General features: G+C 48.3%; 1 protein-coding gene and 1 long non-coding RNA gene across 10 annotated transcripts in view; one reads left to right on the forward strand and one right to left on the reverse strand.

Annotated features, from left to right (window-relative positions):
* The window catches only part of LOC116953996 (uncharacterized), a 35,445-nt gene extending 10,847 nt beyond the window's left edge, over positions 1-24,598 (forward strand). For 5 of the 9 annotated variants that reach the window (XM_032974370.2, XM_032974368.2, XM_032974372.2 and 2 more), the window contains 8 exons: positions 1,551-1,652; positions 7,066-7,180; positions 8,630-8,720; positions 11,899-12,037; positions 12,542-12,695; positions 13,446-13,636; positions 19,263-19,565; positions 21,529-24,598. In XM_032974370.2, the coding sequence (XP_032830261.1) occupies positions 1,551-1,652; positions 7,066-7,180; positions 8,630-8,720; positions 11,899-12,037; positions 12,542-12,695; positions 13,446-13,636; positions 19,263-19,565; positions 21,529-21,615 (1,182 nt within the window). In that variant the 3' untranslated portion in view covers positions 21,616-24,598. Of the gene's footprint in view, positions 1-1,220; positions 1,278-1,550; positions 1,653-7,065; positions 7,181-8,629; positions 8,721-11,898; positions 12,038-12,541; positions 12,696-13,445; positions 13,637-19,262; positions 19,566-21,528 lie in introns of all 9 variants that reach the window. The other 4 variants (XM_032974374.2, XM_032974376.2, XM_032974369.2 and 1 more) reach the window with 4 other exon arrangements.
* On the reverse strand, positions 8,385-21,609 carry LOC142905418 (uncharacterized). Its single transcript, XR_012929583.1, has 2 exons — positions 21,524-21,609; positions 8,385-12,069 (listed from the first exon to the last, which is right to left on the reverse strand). It is a non-coding gene; the product is annotated as an uncharacterized LOC142905418 (long non-coding RNA).
* Positions 24,599-25,010: the final 412 nt, after the last annotated feature.

Below are 25,010 nucleotides of genomic sequence, written 5' to 3' on the forward strand. Positions count from 1 at the left end.
CACTAGTTTACACGCTGTGTCACTACACACTGTCTCTAGTTTACACACTGTATCACTACACACTGTGTCACTACACACTGTGTCACTAGTTTACACGCTGTGTCACTACACACTGTGTCACTACACACTGTGTCACTAGTTTACACACTGTGTCACTACACACTGTCACTAGTTTACACGCTGTGTCACTACACACTGTGTCACTACACACTGTCACTAGTTTACACGCTGTGTCACTACACACTGTGTCACTACACACTGTGTCACTAGTTTACACAGTGTCACTACACACTGTCACTAGTTTACACGCTGTGTCATTACACACTGTCTCTAGTTTACACACTGTGTCACTACACACTGTCACTAGTTTACACACTGTGTCACTACACACTGTCACTAGTTTACACACTGTGTCACTACAGACTGTGTCACTAGTTTACACACTGTGTCACTACACATTGTGTCTGGTTTACACACTGTCACTACACACTGTCACTAGTTTACACACTGTGTCACTACACACTGTGTCACTACACACTGTGTCTCTAGTTTACACGCTGTGTCACTACACACTGTGACACTACACGCTGTATCACTACACACTGTGTCACTACACACTGTGACACTACACGCTGTATCACTACACACTGTGTCTCTAGTTTACACGCTGTGTCACTACACACTGTGACACTACACGCTGTATCACTACACACTGTGACACTACACACTGTGACACTACACGCTGTATCACTACACACTGTGTCACTGCAGACTGCATTGTACACAGCATTGCTATGCTGGTTACTCAGTAACATTCTGCTGCAGATAGACCGATATATCTAAATCAGCTCAAGCCTCCTGTAAATCACGCCACTTCTGTGTGGCCACCCCCACTTAGAATGTATGCGTGTATGTTGAACTTCTTTCACACCGTACGTCGCCAGCCCTGCAAATCCAAGATGCGAAATTGCTCCCCTCTCCCTGCCCGCTGTGACAACAGATGCTCCTCCGTGCAGCGTCAAAGCCCTTACGTGGCCTCTTCCTCCTCCCTATCCTCACGTTCCCTGAAACCTCTGCTCTAATTTCTCCATTCCTTTTCCATCCTTTTCCTCTGATTTACCATTCTTGCTCTTCTCTCTTCCCTAACTCTTTAACTCTTTTATCTTTCCATGTATTACATCACTGACTCTACCCCCCTTCCCGTGTGGTGTTTTGTATAGGGGCCAGTGCACAGCGACTAAACGATTATACCGTGGGGCAGCCGTCCAGCATAAAGTGTGGGGCTCCCACGCGTGCCATGCCTGCCATGCCATGCCTGCCTGCCATGCCATGCCTGCCTGCCTGCCATGCCTGCCTGCCTGCCATGCCTGCCTGCCATGCCATGCCTGCCTGCCATGCCTGCCTGCCTGCCATGCCTGCCTGCCATGCCATGCCTGCCTGCCTGCCTGCCATGCCTGCCTGCCATGCCTGCCTGCCTGCCATGCCTGCCTGCCATGCCATGCCTGCCTGCCATGCCTGCCTGCCATGCCATGCCTGCCTGCGGCGTGTAGGTGGAGGGTCTGCTGGAGAGCTACCTGCAGGACATGGGCATCTCGGAGCAGCAGCTGCTGGACGCGTGCAGCGCCCAGAGTGTGCAGTCGGAGCACCTGCACGTAGGTGGTCACAGTGCGGCGGTGGGGAGACAAAGGCGGTCGGGTGCGGTGTGTCTGTGGCGCCCGCCAGCCACAGCAGCGTGAATGTGGCCACGCTAACTAACCGCAAACTAAACTATTTTGCATTTTACCAGGCAAGGCCCACTGGGCTGTCTAGCTCTTTTTCAAAAGCGACCTGGCCACAAATGATAGCCCAACGAAGTGGCTTGTCACGTGGAAATGTCTAGCAGCCAAATACTCTGAACGCGTGATGTTGATTCTAAACGTGGAGGGAAAAATAACTGCAGGACCCGGAGTAAAATCCACGCAATCACAGAGAGAGCACGCCAACTCCAAATATACAGCAGCAGGCGTCAGGGTCGTGATCGAACCGAGGGCCTCCTGCATACCAGGCGAGGTAGTTAACATCTCCTAGCCACCGTGGCGCCCTTAACTATGGACCGTACAGGAAACCACTGTAGCCTGCGCTCCTTCAATAGAAGAGGAGGCCCAGTGACACTCCACGGCAACACTGGGGCACCCCACCCCGGAATTCAGGACTCGCCATGTGTCCAGGGATAGTGCTGTCATCTTGACGTGCAAAGCGTGCCACTGCACTAATTATTTTTGCGTTTTAAAAACGCCAACAAGTCCTGGTTTAACGCGCTGGTGGTGGCAGTAGTAGCAGTAGTAGCAGCAAGGCCGTAATTATAATATACAGTGATACCTCGGAGATCGAACTTAATTCGTTCCAAAACCGTGTTCGAACACCGAATTGTTCGAACACCGAATCAATTTTCCCCCTAAGAATGAATGGAAATAGCATTGATTGGTTCCCCACCCAAGGATGCTCCTATTATGGGCCATTTTTACACAACGTTTACAATATTAAAATACAGTACAGTACATAAAAGCATACAAAAAAAAGAAACACAGTTAGAATTAATATAATAAATTAACATTGAACTTCACTTTACCTGTAATAAGGAGAGTGGACGGCTTGAGTGTAAGGTGGTGAGGAGGGGAGCAGGAGGTGTCAGTGTTGCTTGGAAGGGGAGTCCCCCTCCATAAATACGTTGGGTAACTGCCCTTCTGGGGTTCTTTCTTTGCTTTGCCTTTTGTCGAGCACTAACTGTGATTCACTTGAGGGCCTTTTTACTAAAAACTCATCAAGAGAGGATTGTTTCTGCCTCCGTTTTAAGATGTTTCTGAAATGGCTCAATGCATTATCATTCTAAAAATCGCCTGCTCTGCTGGCTACCGCCTTATCTGGATGATATTTTTCTATAAAATTGTGTAACTCAGCCCATTTTGCCACCTTTGAAAAAGGGCTTTCGTGTAGAGTTTTTTTTTTAAAGTTGGAAACTACCTGTTGGTCCATGGGCTGGATGAGAGGAGTCGTATTGGGGGGCAGGAACTTTACAGTGATAAAGTACGAGAGAGCTACGCGTGCACTGGCTCATTCGCCTTTGTCTCGGTCGCCCTGGCTACGCGTCTCGGCCCAAACCGGTCTTTCAAGTTGTTAGACCTCAGAATTTTTGTTCGATGTCCGGGGCAAAAAAATGATCGAACATTTTGTTCGATCACCGAATTGTTCGAGTTCTGGGGCGTTCGATCTCCGAGGTTCTACTGTATATTGGGGGAGGGGGGGGACACATCCCCCCCAATATATTGCTATAAAATAGTTTTCTGTTTATATGATTGTGGTTATGGTTGTACTTTATAAATCCCTCACCTCTGCCATTACATACAATGAAACAAGAAAAGGTAAAAAAGAAAAAAAACGGGGCAATGTAATACAATACAATCTTGCTTTGAAGCTTTCTTGACTGCAGGAATCAATACTCTTTGGTTCTTTCGGTAAAGTAAAAAAAAGTCCATCCTATGTGTTACTGAATTTTGTAATATTTTAGCTAGGAAATTCGTTTTTAAATTTTTAGTTTTTTTCTGGGGGGGGACCCCCAGACCCCCTGGAAGATTTGGTTCCCCCCAATGTTGCCTTAAGTAGATGCGTTCCTGGAAAGTGCCGCGTCGGGCGAAAAAGCCGGTTGAGGAAGAAACGATTTCCCATAAATAATGTAACGGTAAAAGGTTGGTGAGATACCATGTACTAGTACGCGCACGCAGTGAGATGGGTAAACCGCCGTGTTACCGTATCAATCCGCGTACCGTATCACCGTACTGCTCAGCTAAAAAAAGTAGTTCTTTGTGACCACACAGAAAGTGCGTGAGAACGGTGTGATTCACATTATAATGGTACACATTGCGTGTTATAACGGTGTGTGTTTCACGTTATAATGGTACACATTCCCTGTTATAACGGTGTGTGTTTCACGTTATAATGGTACACATTCCGTGTTATAACGGTGTGTGTTTCACGTTATAATGGTACACATTCCGTGTTATAACGGTGTGTTTCACATTATAATGGTACACATTGCGTGTAATAACGGTGTGTGTTTCACGTTATAATGGTACACATTCCGTGTTATAACGGTGTGTGTTTCACGTTATAATGGTACACATTCTGTTATAACGGTGTGTGTTTCACGTTATAATGGTACACATTCCGTGTAATAACGGTGTGTGTTTCACGTTATAATGGTACACATTGCGTGTAATAACGGTGTGTGTTTCACGTTATAATGGTACACATTGCGTGTAATAACGGTGTGTGTTTCACGTTATAATGGTACACATTGCGTGTTATAACGGTGTGTGTTTCACATTATAATGGTACACATTCCGTGTTATAATGGTGTGTTTCACATTATAATGGTACACATTGCGTGTAATAACGGTGTGTGTTTCACGTTATAATGGTACACATTCCGTGTTATAACGGTGTGTTTCACGTTATAATGGTACACATTGCGCGTAATAACGGTGTGTGTTTCACGTTATAATGGTACACATTGCGTGTAATAACGGTGTGTGTTTCACATTATAATGGTACACATTGCGTGTAATAACGGTGTGTGTTTCACGTTATAATGGTACACATTCCGTGTTATAATGGTGTGTGTTTCACATTATAATGGTACACATTGCGTGTAATAACGGTGTGTGTTTCACGTTATAATGGTACACACTGTGTTATAACGGTGTGTGTTTCACGTTATAATGGTACACATTCCGTGTTATAACGGTGTGTGTTTCACATTATAATGGTACACATTCCGTGTTATAACGGTGTGTGTTTCACGTTATAATGGTAAACATTTCGTGTTATAACGGTGTGTGTTTCACATTATAATGGTACACATTGCGTGTAATAACGGTGTGTGTTTCACATTATAATGGTACACATTCCGTGTTATAACGTTGTGTGTTTCACATAATGGTACACATTCCCTGTTATAACGGTGTGTGTTTCACATTACAATGGTACACATTCCGTGTAATAACGGTGTGTGTTTCACATTATAATGGTACACATTGCGTGTAATAACGGTGTGTGTTTCACGTTATAATGGTACACATTCCCTGTTATAACGGTGTGTGTTTCACGTTATAATGGTACACATTCCGTGTTATAACGGTGTGTTTCACATTATAATGGTACACATTCCGTGTTATAACGGTGTGTGTTTCACATTATAATGGTACACATTCCCTGTTATAACGGTGTGTTTCACATTATAATGGTACACATTCCGTGTAATAACGGTGTGTATTTCACATTATAATGGTACACATTCCGTGTAATAACGGTGTGTGTTTCACATTATGGTACACATTCCGTGTTATAACGGTGTGTGTTTCACGTTATAATGGTACACATTCCGTGTTATAACGGTGTGTGTTTCACATTATGGTACACATTCTGTGTTATAACGGTGTGTGTTTCACATTATGGTACACATTCCGTGTTATAACGGTGTGTGTTTCACATTATGGTACACATTCCGTGTTATAACGGTGTGTTTCACGTTATGGTACACATTCCGTGTAATAACGGTGTGTGTTTCACATTATAATGGTACACATTCCGTGTTATAACGGTGTGCTTCACATTATGGTACACATTCCGTGTTATAACGGTGTTTCTCATTATAATGGTACACATTCTGTTATAACGGTGTGTTTCACGTTATAATGGTACACATTCCGTGTAATAACGGTGTGTGTTTCACGTTATAATGTTACACATTCTGTGTAATAACGGTGTGTGTTTCACGTTATAATGCTACACATTCTGTGTAATAACGGTGTGTGTTTCACATTATAATGGTACACATTCCGTGTTATAACGGTGTGTTTCACATTATAATGGTACACATTCCGTGTAATAACGGTGTGTGTTTCATCGTTATAATGGTACACATTCCGTGTAATAACGGTGTGTGTTTCACATTATAAGGGTACACATTCCATGTAATAACGGTGTTTCACGTTATAACGGTACACATTCTGTGTTATAACGGTTTTCACATTATGGTACACATTCCTTGTTATAACGGTGTGTGTTTCACATTATGGTACACATTCCGTGTTATAACGGTGTGTATTTCACGTTATAATGGTACACATTCCGTGTTATAACGGTGTGTTTCACATTATGGTACACATTCCGTGTTATAACGGTGTGTTTCACATTATAATGCTACACATTCCGTGTAATAACGGTGTGTGTTTCACATTATGGTACACATTCCGTGTTATAACGGTGTGTTTCACATTATAATGGTACACATTCCGTGAGCACCATGCGTCAAGCGACCCACAATATTTGCGCGTGAGATCCGCTGGGATCGGGTGCATTCGGGGTGACTCATGTTCAACGGGAGGCCTCTTCTGCTGACCTCACTGTTGTAGCTCCTCCTGGCCATCCACAATGCTGACTATTCCTCACCCCTTCAAATCCCAGGCTTAACATCTTGATGCACGTCTACTTAGCCGGGCTGCGTAATCCAGCGCTGCGGAGGTAGCAGCGAGTGTTGGTGTATCGCCACGCGGACGTCGTGAAACTTGCTTCACGTGGGCGCCGGGGAGGAGGGCTCCACCTGTGACTTCTGTACAGGTGGAGAGTTGCCCCCTCGCATGTGTGGGCTATCTCGAGGTGCTCCGCTTTGCTCACCACGTGTTGACACTCCCACCGTTTGGCTGATAACGCCTTCACGTGAAAAGGACCTTAGGGGTTGTTGGACAGTTGTTGTGGCTGCTCTCCCGCATGGACAAAGGTGGCCACGTGTGTTGTGTTTATTGAACTTCTTTCGCACCGTACGTAGCCAACCGTGCTAATCGGAGGAGCGGGGGAAGGACTACAAACAAAATTCACGGCTCCAGTGGCTTCCTATTATAATACCGGCCACCTCGTGTGCCGTGCCGGCCTTCATAGGTGCTGCTCGCTAACAGCACTTGCCCCAACAGTCTGTTCAGGCTATACGGGGGAACTTCGTCTTTTTCTTTGTGTTGCCGCGTGCGACGCCAGCAGGTCTTCGAGGCCGTGCTGGCAGCAGACGACTTCGAGCTCTTCAAGGGGCTCATGGTGCGCAAAAACATTGAGCTGGAGCTGCAGGCGCTCTTGCACCTGCAGGAGCAGAAGGGTGAGCGGCAGAAGCGTGGCGGTGTGCCAGGTGGCTCAGATGTCGCGTGTGTGTGTGTTAGTAAGGGGTACAGCTGGTGCGTCGGCCGGTCATCTCAGTCATCTCAGTCAACCCGTGGCACCTGGGTCTGTCCCGTGACCTCCTGCCAGCGGGCGTTCGACACTTCACGTGGCCTTAAAGTGCACCTAGCCTGGCACAAGCACTGTGGTGATGTCACCGCCACTTAGTGGCGAAAGGCGATTGTTGTTGTAAAAAATTGTGGGAAGCGGTGGTGTAGCAGTTCGCGCTGCTGCGCTACGTACCCGGCGACCCGAGTTCGATTCCCGTTCACGGTGAACACCAGTGACGATTATCTGAACCGGTCCTGGGCGTCCCTTCGGTCGACTCAGCCTCAAATGAGTGCCTGGTGCGGTGTGTAAACATCGCCACGAGGGAGACAAAGGCGGTCGTGCGTTGTGCTGGCCACCCACCCATTCGTGTGCCGTGCCGGCCTTCATAGGTGCTCGCTAACAGCACTTGCCCCTACAGTCTGTTAAGGCTATACGGGGGATCTTTGTCTTTGTGTTAGAAACTGCGATGGGTGACATGGCAGAGCTGTGGCACGTTCGTCGCTTGTTGCAGAGCTTCGAGGTTCGAACCCGGAGGCCGCCCTCGTTATCACCGTGGGTGCATTTACCGTAAAAAAAAATATACCACGCGGCATCTGCTTTACAGGGGACGTTAAAGATCGCGTGACATCAGCCAAAGAACAGCAAGCCCATTGCGTGCGTACTGTATGTGTACGTATGTTGAACTTCTTTCGCACCGTAACGTAGCCGACCGTGCCGGCGTCGTGTTCCAAGTTTAAAATGTAACCGACAGATGACTCAACTGGAATCACGCAAACATTGGCACCCCCTCCCCCATCCCGGTGTGAAACTACCGCACACTGCGTCTTTAATAATCACGCCGCCTTCCTTCGCCGTGATAGCCTCGCACTGTAATGAGTGGCACAAATGCCAAATGTAATCAATGTAAAGTTGACTTGTCAGATGCACAGGATACAGCGAAGTGTCACGCGGTGCAGTGACGTTCTTTACTTGTAAGCTCTCTCTCTCTCCTCTCAAGCAGTGCAGCAGCTATAACAGCAACAAATTCAATAGATGAATAGGTAGGCAAAAGAGCACAATGTAATACTACGTCAATAAAAATTGGGCAAGAAAAGCACGCAAAAAGAGAACACTGTATTAAAAAAGTGTCGAGAAATGTAACACAGTATTATCACGCACAAACGAAATATAATTGGAAAAAAAACCCACCCAAGACGTTCATCAACGAGCATTTCCAACATCCTCCGACGCATTCGACTTCGTACGCCGCTGCCCACGGGTGAGACGGCTGCCGATGGCGGTGGGTGGGTGGGGGGTGTGGTGCTTCATCTGTGGCCGTGCTGCTGCTGCTGCGCTACAGGCGTGATACCCGAGTGCATGAGCGTGGACGGATTGGACAAGGTGGGAGAGCTGGACCGGGAAGAGATGCAACTTCTGCAGGAGGCCATCAGGTGCCTTCGTCACATCTCTCTCTCGCTCTCTCTGCTCCGTCTCCCAACTCCGGCCACCCCTGTCCGCCTGCGTTAATTGGCCAACCGACCAGTCCGTGTCACGGCTTGATAGGCGGGGAAGCAAGCTGGGGGTTCGGAATGTCACGTGGGTTGCAGATGCAATGGGGAGGGAGGAGGAGTGGAAGGAGTGATGTGTGGGGCACGGTGTGTAGGGTGGAGGAGGACAGGGTAAGCAGTTTGGTCGCATTCATTACACACAGATTGCTTGCCACAAATGAACCACAATACCACCTTGCTGATCTCGTCAAGGAGCGTAAACCATCACCGAAATCCGGTCTTCTTGGCTTTTGGCCACCGCACCGCGCGCGTTCAGATGCGCTTCTGCGACCGTCTGGAACGCTCTTCCTTCCGATATTAGAAACCCACTGGACCTGTGCACTTTTAAATAATCTAGATTCAAAACTCCTTTCTTTAGAACTGCTGTTTGTATTTCGATTTAAAGCTTTCGTGACTGCAAGGATTCATCTTCTTGGTTCTTTCGGTAAAGTCACGTAGAATGAGACTAAAACAATAAAACAAAATACGACAATAAAATTCTCACTACGTTTCGGTCACAACACAAGTGGCCTTCTTCAGGTGAAGAAACAGGTCTATCCAGGAGACAGAGCTTGAATGGACGCTGTCACGCAAGGACCGAGTCTTTTAAAGCTGTATGGGCGGAGTTGGATGAGCAGAGTTGGATGAGCAGAGTTGGATGAGCAGAGTTGGATGAGCAGAGTTGGATGAGCAGAGTTGGATGAGCAGAGTTGGATGAGCAGAGTTGGATGAGCAGAGTTGGATGAGCAGAGTTGGATGAGCAGAGTTGGATGAGCAGAGTTGGATGAGCAGAGTTGGATGAGCAGAGTTGGATGAGCAGAGTTGGATGAGCAGAGTTGGATGAGCAGAGTTAGATGAGCAGAGTTGGATGAGCAGAGTTGGATGAGCAGAGTTGGATGAGCAGAGTTGGATGAGCAGAGTTGGATGAGCAGAGTTGGATGAGCAGAGTTGGATGAGCAGAGTTGGATGAGCAGAGTTGGATGAGCAGAGTTGGATGAGCAGAGTTGGATGAGCAGAGTTGGATGAGCATGTTCCAGCCCACAATCTCCGGGGCGGAGGAGGCTGCTGGTAGGAAACAAACAACAATTTCAAAAGATAAACAAGTGCCGTAAACCAAGGTGCGCTGCTGTGTACTGAGTTGCATTATGACTATGCTATAAACAGGACTACTATGGCATACAATATTATACCCTCCAATCTAAACTACATGGTATAACATAGACAAATTCCACCTTTGAATTATACAATGCGTTACTTTACACTACCCTATACTTTAGACTATAAAATATTAGACTTGTAACATTATACTGTCTTATTCTATGAATACACCTATATTCCACATTACTGTATATTCACTATGCAATTACGATGCTATATATTGCCTTATGAGTTATGTTAAACATTACAATGTTATACTATTAATTGTTATACTCATGTTATAAACCATACCATTAACCGTGGTGTGAGAGGTATTAAGAGGCAATGCCAGCGAAAAAACTGCGGTCTGAAGGTCAACGTAAAATACAATTAATTAAGAACCGAAATGGTTTGAAACATCTTTCCAATGGTTAGTAAGCCAGAATCCATCTTCTCGGTTGAAATTGTCTCTGTGCTTGTATATGTGGATGGCCTCATGAACGAATCTCTCATGGTAGCCGGTTGGCTTGCAAAGAACCTCCGTCTTGGAGAAGTCAATGTCATGTGAGCCCACTGAATTATAACAGTGATCTGCCACGGCAGAGGAGTTCGTCCTACCGTGTTTCAAGTCTGCTTTATGTTCGCGGATGCGGTCCGAGATATGTCGTTTGGTTTCTCCAATGTAGCTGCTACCACAGAGGCACTAAAGTGCACTAAAGTGCTTGATATACACGAGGCCGTGGGTTCGATCCTGACCCTGATGCCTGCTGCGGACTGTAACAAGATATTTTGTGGAATATTCAAAGCCAAATTTTGACTTTAAACTTTCGTGACTGCAGGAATTCATATTCTTGGTTCTTTCGGTAAAGTCACGTAGATAGGAAACAAAAAATAAAAAAAATATTTGTATTTTGTTTTCTATCTACGTGCTTTTACCGAAAGAACCAAGAATATGTATTCAAAGCCACTTTAAAACGAGGTGTCTGCAACACCTCCACGGAGCAATCCCACGACGCCCTGATGGGCCAAGCGGAGTAATTGTGCGTTTGTCCTTAGGCCGCGGTGGCCGTGTGTGCGAATTTGTTTTGGGGGGGGGGGGGGGCAAATGAATCGACGGGAGAGGGGGGGGTTTGCGCGTGTGCTGCCAAAATCTAAAATTTCCCGGCGGGAATGTGCGCGGAGCGAGCGGGAGAGGATTTTTGGAAAACGAGCTTTGAAGATAAGCCTCTTAGCGGGGGAAATTCAGGACGATCGTCCCGGGCCGAGGATGCCCAGGAGAATTATCACTGAAAAATTAGGCAGTGGTAATGCGTAGGCCCGCAAATCCTTTTAGTCGGCCCCACTGCCCACTGGAAAATGTCTTGTTTGTTTCACAAATAGTCTCCGTTGTGTTTTTGTGCGGATTTCGTGGCTGATAATGGTCGTGCCACTTGAGGCTGTTTCCCAGAGACCAGCGCAGACGCTTGGCGGGTGACAACCAACTGATGAGTCGATTGAAATAATTTCGTATACATTCAATACGTGCGTCAACTCGTGTGTGTGTGTGTGTGAGGAACAAGTATGGGGAGCAGTAGTGTAGCGGTTAGCGCTACGCTGTGCTACAAACCCGGGGACCTGAGATCGATTCCCGCTCAAGTCCAGCACCAGTGACGATTATCTGAACCGGTCCTAGTCCTCCCCTAGGTCGACTCAGCCTCAAATAAGTACCCGGTGCGGTGTGTAAACATCGCCACCGGGGTGACAAAGGCGGACGGGCGTGGTGCTGGCCACCCGCCCCCTCGTGTGCCGTGCCGGCCCTACATACAGTAGGTGCTCGCCAACGGGACTTGCCCCAACAGTCTGTTGAGGCTATACCGGGGGATCTTTGTCTTTCGAGGAACAATTATATTCAATGAATGCGCCCTTCATTCACTTTTCGCCACGGCTGCATTTGTGGGGTATGCAGGGCGTCCAAGCAGCAGTACGAGATGGAGCAGCAGTGGAGGAGATCGTGCATCCTGGAGCCCGGGGCCACGGAGGAGCAGGAGGATGAAGAGCCATGCAGAGAAGGGCGATCTCTGCTGGAGGGCTCCATCGATCATCAGGTTTCACATCTTCATAGCTCAGCTCACCCGGCCTGGGCAAGCGAGAAGGGTGGGGGGGGGGGGCGATGGTTATGTGCGTGTGGTAACTGGACCACGTTGGCCTCGGTTGACCTGGGGGGTTTCCAACTTGTGGGGTTGCGGACCACTGGTTGGTCCGTCAGGGCGTGGGAATCGCTCCGCGGAGCTGTCGCGGACACCACGATTTAGAGTGGCCTTCTTTTTCAAAAAAATATCTCGTTACAGTCCAGGACCCTGGGCAATGGCCGGGCCAACCCATGACACACATGCAGAGTGGAGGAGCGCAGGTTACCGGGGTGGGCTCCGACGGTGGTTGTGGTGGTGATGATGATGATGATGAGACTGTAGGAACGGTCCTTGAAGGACGCGTTGACTCTTGAGACAGGTCAAAGAGCCAGATGATGTTGGTGATGACCACTGAGGATGATGGAGGCTGTAAGAGTGGCGGAGTGTCCCGCTTAACCACGCGCGTTGGTCTCGGCCTAGGTCAGCGAGTGCTGCGCGGACGTGCCGGGCCCGAGCGGTCGACGCTGTTCTGACGTTCCGGACGAGCCGCCTGGCGCGACGGGCCCACCCCAGCGCCAGGCCGCCGGTGCGTCATCTGCACCAGCAGCGCGGCAGGACGTCCCGTCTGTGCCTGGTGAGTTACACGCTGTTGTGCTTTTCCCAAGTTTTATGACGATTTTCCACTTGTGCTCGTGCGATCGTGTCAAGAGACGAAGGCTCCGTCTGGAACTCTCAAAGAGCAACGCAGACCCACGTGTCCAGAATGGCTATCGAAGAAACCTTTTGTGGGATTTCTCATCAAGTAGACTTCACGTGGCCCCGTTAATCTTCACGCAGCTCGGGGTACACTTTCCCACACACCCTGCTATGACAATTGTCACGTGGAATTCAAGCGGACATAGTTTTAATTCTGAAGAGCTGGAATTTCGCCAAGTAAAGTGTCAAAACCAACTTTAACGTGATCGTTTTTGCGCAGTCATTTGGTGACCGGGAATGAGACTGTCAACCTAATGCGCTTGAGAACCCGGGTTGTTCACGAGTGGCTGACACCCAGATTCCAACTCAGGATCTCAGTGGCGCCAGCTCAGCGCTCGGACCTCTGAGCCACCCGGCCAACCATCCACAACCCATGAGAGAGTTACTTCGACACGTCTCGCTGCGATTCGCTACCTTCCATTGCCAGATCACGAGAACACCCATCAGATCTCGGAGGCTCAGCAGGTTTGAGCCACACAGCACCCCAGCGTGGTTAAATATGGTCTAGCATTCGATAGGCACAGAGGGATTGTACGTGCACCACCTTACATTCGAGAATGTACCCGGGCGCGCCCATTTGCGCTCAACAACGTGTTTCCAATCGCACGGCAACGCTCTGCGTGCACAGGCGGGAGTCAAGCGACCCAGCCGCCTCCACGCCAGCTGCCCTCCGAGCCGCCAGGTGGGACGAGCGCGGCGGCCCAGCAGCGGCAGCAGCCCCGGGCGAGCCAGCCCAACGGGGCGGCCCCGCCGGGCAAGGCCCAGGCCTCTAAGCTCCACGAGACGAGGCCCAAGGAGGCAGCCGTCTCCCTGAAACACGTAGGGCCAGTTTAACACCACGTAGGCTTTCACGACCAATATCATCCACAATGTAGGTGTTTTTGGGTTAGATCGCGTAAGTAAATAAATGTGCTGTTAAACCCGCCACCACCCGACACAGCCAATTAGTAAGATTTGTCACGTAAACAGAACGTGCCAGTTCGTTACTAGTACAGCACACCGGTGAGTCGGAGAGCAAATCCACAACATTTACAATCTGAGTACGACGTTTCGCCAGTAATTACAACCGGCATCATCAGGTGGACAGCAACCAGATGTGGAGAAATCCTGTTTTGTTCCTTAAATCGAGGGGTAGGTGTGATGACGTCACTTGATGCGATGACGTCACGTAGGGCCGACCGGCGCGGCGACACCGTGCAAAACGTCGTCCTTTTGGCGTCTGCTCAATTGAAGCGGGTGGGTGTGCCGTGCCCCCCCACCCCCCCACCGCGGTACTACCGGAGTTCTGGGGGAGCCCTCTCACAATATAATTTTTGGAAAACATTTGAGTGTGGCGCTCCACGGCCCGGCGAGGTTTGCGCGCCGCTTTGCCGCGTCTGTCCGCGCTGCGCCGAGATGCCGCGCAGTCCCGGCATCGCGTCGCAGCCTAAAGCGGTGGCCCTCCGTCGTGTTGCCTGTCGTGCGCACGCACGCACGCACGCACCGTACGTAGCCAACCGCGCTAATTGGAGGTGCGGGGGTAAGGGCAACGACACTAAGCGCACAAAGAGGCAATTACAAAACACGAGGCCCATCGCCAGTCCGCGTACCCCCACCAGCAACTCCCCGGATGTTCTCGTCCCCTGCCACGCGTAGAAACACTCGCAAGAGTACTTGGCCAGAGGCATCTTAATCTACACGCGTCTCCGTGTGTTGAACATCACGCAGCTTTTGCGTGATTCGATTGCTTTTTAAACACTCAACGTTATTGATATTGTAATTACTGCAAGTAGTACAAAAAATATATATTTGTCAAAATGACATTTTACATGTATGTATGTTGAACTTCTTTTACACCGTACGTAGCCAACCGTGCCAATGTACTTAACGTCGATGACGTCGCTTATACAAATTAACTGAATATGTCCCAGCCAAAACAGGATGGTTGCGTAGGGTTAACCACTAACCAAATCACCTCTGGGGTTGGTGGAGCGGTGGCGTGGCGATCGTCTGTGCCACCACACAACGCAGTACATTATTTAGTTTAACATGTAGGCTCTTGCGACCAATATTATCCATAATACAGGTTTTTTTGGATGAGATCACGTAAATATAAATGTGTCGTGAAACTAATTGGCTATGTCGGGTGGTGGCGGGTTTAACGACATTTATATTGTCGCGATCTAACCCAAAAACAACGGTATTATGGAGTAGGTTATTTGTGTTTTTGTAGTGACTTGTTTTCCTTTCCTATACTTTGCATTCATCTCGTGTTTGGGTACTGTTTATTGTTGTAAATTTATGACCCGGCCCCTACTAGACATCTGTGAGAAAGAGCTCTATAGCTTTCGATTTAAAGCTTTCGTGACTGCAAGGATTCATCTTCTTTGGTTCTTTCGGTAAAGTCATGTAGAATGAGAATAAAATAATAAATTAATAAAATAAAATAACACAATAAAATTCTCACGACGTTTCGGCCACAACACAAGCGGCCTTCTTCAGGTGAAAGGAACAGACCCGTCGGGACGACAGAGCTTCAATGAACGTTGTTAAGATTCGTAGCGTCTTTTTAAGCTGGTTTAGAGAAGTGAGGCATCTTGACAAAGGGGTTTACATATAAAACAGGAGAATTTAGCATTGAAATAGCTGAGTGATTAGCTTGTGACTGGTCACAGAAATAGCCATGTTAAAGCCAAAGCTTACACATCCTCAGAGGCACCTAGTACAAATCAAACAGGATAATTTAGCATTGAAATAGCTGGCTTTAACATGGCTATTTCTGTGACCAGTCACAAGCTAATCACTCAGCTATTTCAATGCTAAATTCTCCTGTTTTATATGTAAACCCCTTTGTCAAGGTGCCTCACTTCTCTAAACCAGCTTAAAAAGACGATATGAATCTTAACAACGTTCATTGAAGCTCTGTCGTCCCGACGGGTCTGTTCCTTTCACCTGAAGAAGGCCACTTGTGTTGTGGCCGAAACGTCGTGAGAATTTTATTGTTATTTTATTAATTTATTATTTTATTCTCATTCTACATGACTTTACCGAAAGAACCAAAGAAGAGCTCTATACCTTATCGGATTCCTCCAGTATAAATAAAGATTCTGATTCTGTGTGTGTGTGTCAACGCGCGTTGGTAGAACCTGTCTGATTCTGTGTGTGTGTCAACGCGTGTTGGTAGAACCTGTCTGATTCTGTGTGTGTGTGTGTCAACGCGTGTTGGTAGAACCTGTCTGATTCTGTGTGTGTGTGTGTCAACGCGTGTTGGTAGAACCTGTCTGATTCTGTGTGTGTGTGTCAACGCGTGTTGGTAGAACCTGTCTGATTCTGTGTGTGTGTGTGTGTCAACGCGTGTTGGTAGAACCTGTCTGATTCTGTGTGTGTGTCAACGCGTGTTGGTAGAACCTGTCTGATTCTGTGTGTGTGTGTCAACGCGTGTTGGTAGAACCTGTCTGATTCTGTGTGTGTGTGTCAACGCGTGTTGGTAGAACCTGTCTGATTCTGTGTGTGCGTCAACGCACGTTGGTAGAACCTGTCTGATTCTGTGTGTGTGTGTCAACGCGTGTTGGTAGAACCTGTCTGATTGTGTGTGTGTGTCAACGCGTGTTGGTAGAACCTGTCTGATTCTGTGTGTGTGTCAACGCGTATTGGTAGAACCTGTCTGATTCTGTGTGTGTGCCAACGCGTGTTGGTAGAACCTGTCTGATTCTGTGTGTGTGTGTCAACGCGTGTTGGTAGAACCTGTCTGATTCTGTGTGTGTCAATGCGTGTTGGTAGAACCTGTCTGATTCTGTGTGTGTGTCAACGTGCGTTGGTAGAACCTGTCTGATTCTGTGTGTGTCAACGTGCGTTGGTAGAACCTGTCTGATTCTGTGTGTGTGTCAACACGTGTTGGTAGAACCTGTCTGATTCTGTGTGTGTGTCAACGCGTGTTGGTAGAACCTGTCTGATTCTGTGTGTGTGTCAACACGTGTTGGTAGAACCTGTCTGATTCTGTGTGTGTGTCAACGCGTGTTGGTAGACCCTGTCTGATTCTGTGTGTGTGTCAACGCGTGTTGGTAGAACCTGTCTGATTCTGTGTGTGTGTCAACCCGTGTTGGTAGAACCTGTCTGATTCTGTGTGTGTGTCAACGCGTGTTGGTAGAACCTGTCTGATTCTGTGTGTGTGTGTCAACGCGTGTTGGTAGAACCTGTATGATTCTGTGTGTGTGTCAACGCGCGTTGGTAGAACCTGTCTGATTCTGTGTGTGTGTGTGTCAACGCGTGTTGGTAGAACCTGTCTGATTCTGTGTGTGTGTGTCAACGTGCGTTGGTAGAACCTGTCTGATTCTGTGTGTGTGTCAACGCGTGTTGGTAGAACCTATCTGATTCTGTGTGTGTGTGTCAACGTGCGTTGGTAGAACCTGTCTGATTCTGTGTGTGTCAACGTGCGTTGGTAGAACCTGTCTGATTCTGTGTGTGTGTGTGTCAACGCGTGTTGGTAGAACCTGTCTGATTCTGTGTGTGTGTCAACGCGTGTTGGTAGAACCTGTCTGATTCTGTGTGTGTGTGTCAACGCGTGTTGGTAGAACCTGTCTGATTCTCTGTGTGTGTGTCAACGCGTCTTGGTAGAACCTGTCTGATTCTCTGTGTGTGTGTCAACGCGTGTTGGTAGAACCTGTCTGATTCTGTGTGTGTGTCAACGCGTGTTGGTAGAACCTGTCTGATTCTGTGTGTGTGTGTGTGTCAACGCGTGTTGGTAGAACCTGTCTGATTCTGTGTGTGTGTCAACGCGTGTTGGTAGAACCTGTCTGATTCTGTGTGTGTGTGTCAACGCGTGTTGGTAGAACCTGTATGATTCTGTGTGTGTGTCAACGCGCGTTGGTAGAACCTGTCTGATTCTGTGTGTGTGTGTCAACGCGTGTTGGTAGAACCTGTCTGATTCTGTGTGTGTGTGTCAACGTGCGTTGGTAGAACCTGTCTGATTCTGTGTGTGTGTCAACGCGTGTTGGTAGAACCTGTCTGATTCTGTGTGTGTGTGTCAACGTGCGTTGGTAGAACCTGTCTGATTCTGTGTGTGTCAACGTGCGTTGGTAGAACCTGTCTGATTCTGTGTGTGTGTGTGTCAACGCGTGTTGGTAGAACCTGTCTGATTCTGTGTGTGTGTCAACGCGTGTTGGTAGAACCTGTCTGATTCTGTGTGTGTGTGTCAACGCGTGTTGGTAGAACCTGTCTGATTCTCTGTGTGTGTGTCAACGCGTCTTGGTAGAACCTGTCTGATTCTGTGTGTGTCAACGTGCGTTGGTAGAACCTGTCTGATTCTGTGTGTGTGTGTCAACGCGTGTTGGTAGAACCTGTCTGATTCTGTGTGTGTGTCAATGCGTGTTGGTAGAACCTGTCTGATTCTGTGTGTGTGTGTGTGTCAACGTGCGTTGGTAGAACCTGTCTGATTCTGTGTGTGTCAACGTGCGTTGGTAGAACCTGTCTGATTCTGTGTGTGTGTCAACACGTGTTGGTAGAACCTGTCTGATTCTGTGTGTGTGTGTCAACGCGTGTTGGTAGAACCTGTCTGATTCTGTGTGTGTGTCAATGCGTGTTGGTAGAACCTGTCTGATTCTGTGTGTGTGTGTCAACGCGTGTTGGTAGAACCTGTCTGATTCTGTGTGTGTGTCAATGCGTGTTGGTAGAACCTGTCTGATTCTGTGTGTGTGTGTGTGTCAACGTGCGTTGGTAGAACCTGTCTGATTCTGTGTGTGTCAACGTGCATTGGTAGAACCTGTCTGATTCTGTGTGTGTGTCAACACTTGTTGGTAGAACCTGTCTGATTCTGTGTGTGTGTGTCAACGCGTGTTGGTAGAACCTGTCTGATTCTGTGTGTGTGTCAATGCGTGTTGGTAGAACCTGTCTGATTCTGTGTGTGTGTGTGTCAACGTGCGTTGGTAGAACCTGTCTGATTCTGTGTGTGTCAACGTGCGTTGGTAGAACCTGTCTGATTCTGTGTGTGTGTCAACACGTGTTGGTAGAACCTGTCTGATTCTGTGTGTGTGTCAACGCGTGTTGGTAGAACCTGTCTGATTCTGTGTGTGTGTCAACATGTGTTGGTAGAACCTGTCTGATTCTGTGTGTGGGTCAACGCGTGTTGGTAGAACCTGTCTGATTCTGTGTGTGTGTCAACGCGTGTTGGTAGAACCTGTCTGATTCTGTGTGTGTGTGTCAACGCGTGTTGGTAGAACCTGTCTGATTCTGTGTGTGTGTCAACGCGTGTTGGTAGAACCTGTCTGATTCTGTGTGTGTGTGTCAACGCGTGTTGGTAGAACCTGTCTGATTCTGTGTGTGTGTGTCAACGCGTGTTGGTAGAACCTGTCTGATTCTGTGTGTGTGTCAACACGTGTTGGTAGAACCTGTCTGATTCTGCGTGTGTGTGTCAACGCGCGTTGGTAGAACCTGTCTGATTCTGCGTGTGTGTGTCAACGCGCGTTGGTAGAACCTGTCTGCGGAAGAGCTGCGGAGCAGGGAGGAGTACCTGAGGCAGCAGCGGGACCGCCTGCTGGCGGCAAAACGCGAGCAGCTGGGCTCGTCGCAGCGGCAGACCAGCGCCACCTCCAACGACCGAAGGGCGCCGAGTCCCGGCAGGGCGGACGCGTGCACGGCCGGCAGCTGCGGCGGCCCGCATGGCCGCGCGCAGCCGAGCGCCGCCGATGGGGACGTTCCACGGAGAGGCCCGTCGGCCAAGGGCGGCGCTGTCGCCGATCGGCCGGCGCCGGCAGCCGCGGCCACGGGGAAACAGGCGAGAGGCGTGCCCACACGCGGTCGTTCTCCCGGAGTGGACGACGCAAACCCAAAAGGGGCGACCGGCTCTCGCTCTTTGCTGCTGCACGCTCTGCCGACTAAGTTTGAAAGCGTGTTTTTCATTCGGCAACCCGCGGCCCTTCGAGGACTGCATCGCAGCTCTTGAAATATTGAGGGTTACCATGGAAGTCCAGTTTACCATGGGAGATTACCATGGGAGTCCACTTGACCATGGGCAGAAGTTGGCAACCTGCAGCCTGCCGCATGCGGCTCCTTAAAGACTGCTTCGTGATGTTCTCTATTAAGGACCACCGTCTCGTATTGACATGCATCGCGGCTCATGAAATATTAAGTTTTTACCGAATTCGAAAATAATGTCTCTTATTGTTATTTTGGTTTGTCGACCACTGCTCTAGTCCATCTAGTATTATTATAAGAATCTTTAATGATAAGCCCTTTAATCTATAAGGCTCTTATAGTGCTGCTCTAAAAGGATTGAGGTTGTCGCTGTCATGTAGCCACCCGATCCATAGCCCCGCTCGCCCCGCTCACCACCACCACTGCTACCCTCCCCCCATCACCACCCAATCACCCCCCTTCTACAACCCCCACTACGGCTACCCAAACAAACCCAAACCCGTGGGAAGGTGCGGGGCCTAAGTAGTCGGGGGGGGCACAAAGAAGAAGGGGCGGGGCCTACAGAGGAAGGGGCGGGTCTAAGGAGTGATGGGGGTGGGGCATAAAAGAGGAATGGGCGGGGCCGGCGGAGGTTGAACTTCCCTATTCATGCAGGGGTGGGGAACCTTTTTTCTGCCAAGGGCCATTTGGACATTCATAACATAATTCGCGGGCCATACAAAAGTATTAACTTAAAGATTAGCCTGTTATATTTGGTCAAACATTGAATTAACTCACCCCGAATGTGATGGCTGGAACTGCCAAATGATTTCGCGAGCCTTATACGGCCCGCGGGCCGGAGGTTCCCCACCCCTGATATTAATGTAACAGAAGCAGGGAATCGAATCACGTGCAGCCAACATCAGCAATGGCTCTCGGGCGCAGATGCGGTCACAGGCTAACTCGTCTGATCTATTCGTTTTTTGGAACGCGTCTTGCTTTCAGGAAGTATATTTCGACCGCCGCACCTCTATGCATTGTTGTTACAATAACAATATTAGTAACCTTTCGGCTTTGCATGCGAGGTAGACTAGAGATGGCAGCACAGCAAGCGGGTTCGTTAAACCCATCTGTGCGGCGGAGCAGGACCCTCCTGAGGAGGTGTTGAGACTCGGCGAGGCCTTCATGGTCGAGTAACTAAAGGGCGCTGTTGTTGCAATCCAGAGGTCGCCGGTTCGATCTCCCGGCCCTGGAGTTTAAAACGATGGATCGCTCTCCAACACACCGGTGTGCTGAAGTAGTAACTAATTGGCGCGTTGTTTACGTGACAAACCTTACTGGCTGTGTCGGATGGTGGAGGCTTACGACACATTTATACCACCGCGATCTAACCCAAAAACCCTTATTATGAATAATATTGGTCGCGAAAGCCTACGTGTTAAACGATGGATCACGTATATTCAGTCCCCCCTGCCCTCACCCCATCTGTCCAACCAGCAGATATAAATGAGTACACCACTGTTAGTCGATCGGCTGATTATGCGTGGTAGGATCAAATGTGGGTGTACCCAACGCCTCTTCTGAGGCACACCGGCCAACTTGCAAGAGTTGGCCACACACCACCGAGCGATGCTCGATAGCGCTGTACGTACAGTACGTTCAACTTATTTCGCACCGTACGTAGCCAACCGTGCTAATCAGGTGCACTTCCTGCCAGCAGTGGCGTGACCGAGCAATTGCATTGTGGCACCTTCATCATCATCATCATCGTCGTCATCACTGTCGTCATGAGGGCGCCAGCGGCAGAGCCAGCGCCTGCTGATGACACTGTGTGCTCACCGCAGGGCGCACGCACGGAGGAGTCGCAGACGCTGGAGCAGAGGAAGAGGGTGGCTCACAAGCTCAAGGAGGAGCTGCTCCAGAAGAAGTGAGCCAGTCCCCCTCCTCACTCCGGACTGACGCTCGCCAGCCCAGGGTGGCGCGTGCCACCCACAGCGGTGCGTGTACGGCCAAAGGCGTTTACCTTGCGTGACGCAATACACTGCACGTGATGAAAAAAACATATATATAAGAAATCGGTCAGTATAGGAATAGCAAGCGATACGGAAACACCTTACGTCATAATGCAATGTTAAGTAACGTTCAATAACGCCTCATCCTTATTAGTCTTTGTCAATGTGATGCCGGTAGAGGTCTTAGCGAGCCGACCGTGAATACGGCCGGGGATTCACTCATCGCCGACTATTCTTCTGCGTCACTGCTCAACTGGAATAGACAAGACACGCGTGACGAGCAGCCAACAGGTTTAGCGAGCGCCACTCTGGCTGCGATGTGCCAGTGTGCTGAACTGTATCTTCCGGGTCACTGACACGGAACAGACCCAGCTGGATTTAAAGCCTAACATGCAACAAATATGACCCCCCCATTCCCTAGATGCACTGTGTTCTAAGAATCAATTGTAATCGGTAGATCCAGGTTTTATTCGACTAGGGTTTCCCAATTCCCGTCGACTCACCACGCTACGTCTTTCCCTGTTTACCAAATTTACTCCCTCTTCAAGCACACGTTACTTGGTTCCACGCTGCTGCCCGTGCCCGATGATTGTCAAAGACGTCCCACATGATGCCGCTCAACAATCAACGGTCTTGCGTTAATAGAGCCGATTCACGTTAAATCAAGATCTCAGTGTGCATGTGTGGTGTACACGTATTTCGTGTATACGCAAACACACAATACATGTGGCGAGATGTTAACTACCTCGCCTGGTATACAGGAGGTCGCGGGTTCGATTTCGACCCTGACGCCGCTGTATATTTGGAGTTTGCGTGTGCTCCCCGTGGTCGTGTGGATTTTTCTCCGGATCCTCTGGTTTTTCCCTCCGCATTTAAAAACATTTAGAGTATTTGGCTGCTATACATTTCCACGTGATGATAAGCCACTACTTCGTTGAGCCATCATTTGTGATGGCCAGGTCGCTTCTGAAGAAGAGCTACGTAGCTCCATGGGCCTCACCTGGTAAAATATAAATAGTAGTAAAGTGGTTCGTGTACGGGTACAGCACACGTGTTCCATGTGACACAGCGTTAACTGCTTAGCGTGTCACGTGGGATGTGTTTAACAATCATCGGGCGTGTGCAGCATGGAATGCGTTAACTTGTATTTGAACGGTGGAGGAGTCATTTGGTAAATGCAGGATGGCGAAGCGTGGTGGTGGGTCGTGAGGACTGGGGTCAGGGATGCCCTGCATTAGACCTTTTCAAAGTTAATACCATCACGTACCCATTACTACACCAGTCGATGATTCCCACTCGCGTCAACAGTCAACGATTTGTTTCATTCATAGTTAAAGGTTTTTGTTAGGTTAGATCGCATAAAGGTGTCGATGAACCCGCCACCACCCAACACAGCCAATTAATAAGGTCACGCAAACAGAACATTTGTTTAATTGATCGGATTAACTGCCGATGACCATATCTCGCCTGAAATGTGCCCAATCATGTCAGATCTTGGAAGCTAAGCGGGAGGAGGAGGTGGGGGTTTTTGGAGCCTGTCCAGTCATTGGCCGTGTGACCACAACGCACAGCACTGGGCACAGGTTGTCGTGGGACCACGTGGTTTACGCAGCGGAGGGCAGTACAGCAACCCGGTCTGTTGTTGTACTGCGCTTCCGATGCCACGTCTGTGCATCACGGGCGCGGTGAAGTGTGGTCGCCATATAACCTCCACGAACCTGCACAGGCGTGGTGGGGAAGGCCCTCCTCGTCCAGTAGCGGGGTGGCAAAGGGCTGCTGCGTACGTACGTTGAACTTCTTTCGCACGGCACGTCGCCAGCGGTGCTAATCGGAGGTGCGGGGGAAGGGGACGACAAACTAAAACACGACCAACTAAAACACACAAAACTAAAACATTACCAACTAAAACACGACAAACTAAAACATTACCAACTAAAATACAAAAAAACTAAAACACGACAAACTAAAATACAAAAAACTAAAACACGACAAACTAAAACACAACAAACTAAAACACAACAAACTAAAACACGACAAACTAAAACACGACAAACTAAAACATTACCAACTAAAATACAAAAACTAAAACACGACAAACTAAAACACAACAAACTAAAACACGACAAACTAAAACACGACAAACTAAAACACAACAAACTAAAACATTACCAACTAAAACATTACCAACTAAAACACGACAAACTAAAACACAACAAACTAAAACACGACAAACTAAAACACAACAAACTAAAACACGACAAACTAAAACACGACAAACTAAAACACGACAAACTAAAACACGACAAACTAAGACACGACAAACTAAAACACGACAAACTAAAACACAACAAACTAAAACACAACAAACTAAAACACGACAAACTAAAACACGACAAACTAAAACACGACAAACTAAAACACAACAAACTAAAACACGACAAACTAAAACACAACAAACTAAAACACGACAAACTAAAACACAACCAACTAAAACATTACCAACTAAAACACGACAAACTAAAACATTACCAACTAAAATACAAAAAACTAAAACACGACAAACTAAAACACAACAAACTAAAACACGACAAACTAAAACACAACAAACTAAAACATTACCAACTAAAACACAACAAACTAAAACATTACCAACTAAAACACAACAAACTAAAACACGACAAACTAAAACACAACAAACTGAACACTGCACACACGTACCAATGCAATCAAGGGACACCCGATCAAGTGAGCATTTATATGACAGGTGTGTATTGCCGCACGAGGCTTGATGTTTCGCTAGCTGCTTTGATAATGTTCTGATGTAACTAATAACCCGTGTAAGTTCTCAAGTGTCCGATACGACACACTAGTCAATAAAGGCGAATATGCGCCGTGTCTGTGATGGACAGCGGGTTGTTTGGTTATTCCACACGCGCACACTTCCATTGTGCCACGGCTACGTGGAGCGGCAATTCCTCGCTCAACGCGGCCCTCTTTCAGGAACGCATCGACCACTGCCGCCATAAACGAGGGATGGATTTTTTTTTTCCTTTGGGTCATTCGGTAAAGTCACGTAGATAGGTTCAAAGAAAAATCGAAAAAATATATAATAACAAGAAATCCTTGTTATTTTCTTTGAACCTATCTACGTGACTTTACCGAAAGACCCAAAGAATGTGAATTCCTGCAGTCGCGAAAGCTCCAAGTCAGGATGGCATTTCGTTTTAACGCGGGGGATCTCTGCAGTACCCGGACTCGGACACGAGGGGGCGCAACCCGGGAGGGAATCGCCAGCGCACGCCCCACACCACAGC

The sequence above is a fragment of the Petromyzon marinus genome, chromosome 53 (genome assembly GCF_048934315.1).
Source record: "Petromyzon marinus isolate PM22_M1 ecotype Great Lakes invasive population chromosome 53, UKy_Petmar_22M1.pri1.0, whole genome shotgun sequence".
NCBI lineage: Eukaryota > Metazoa > Chordata > Hyperoartia > Petromyzontiformes > Petromyzontidae > Petromyzon > Petromyzon marinus.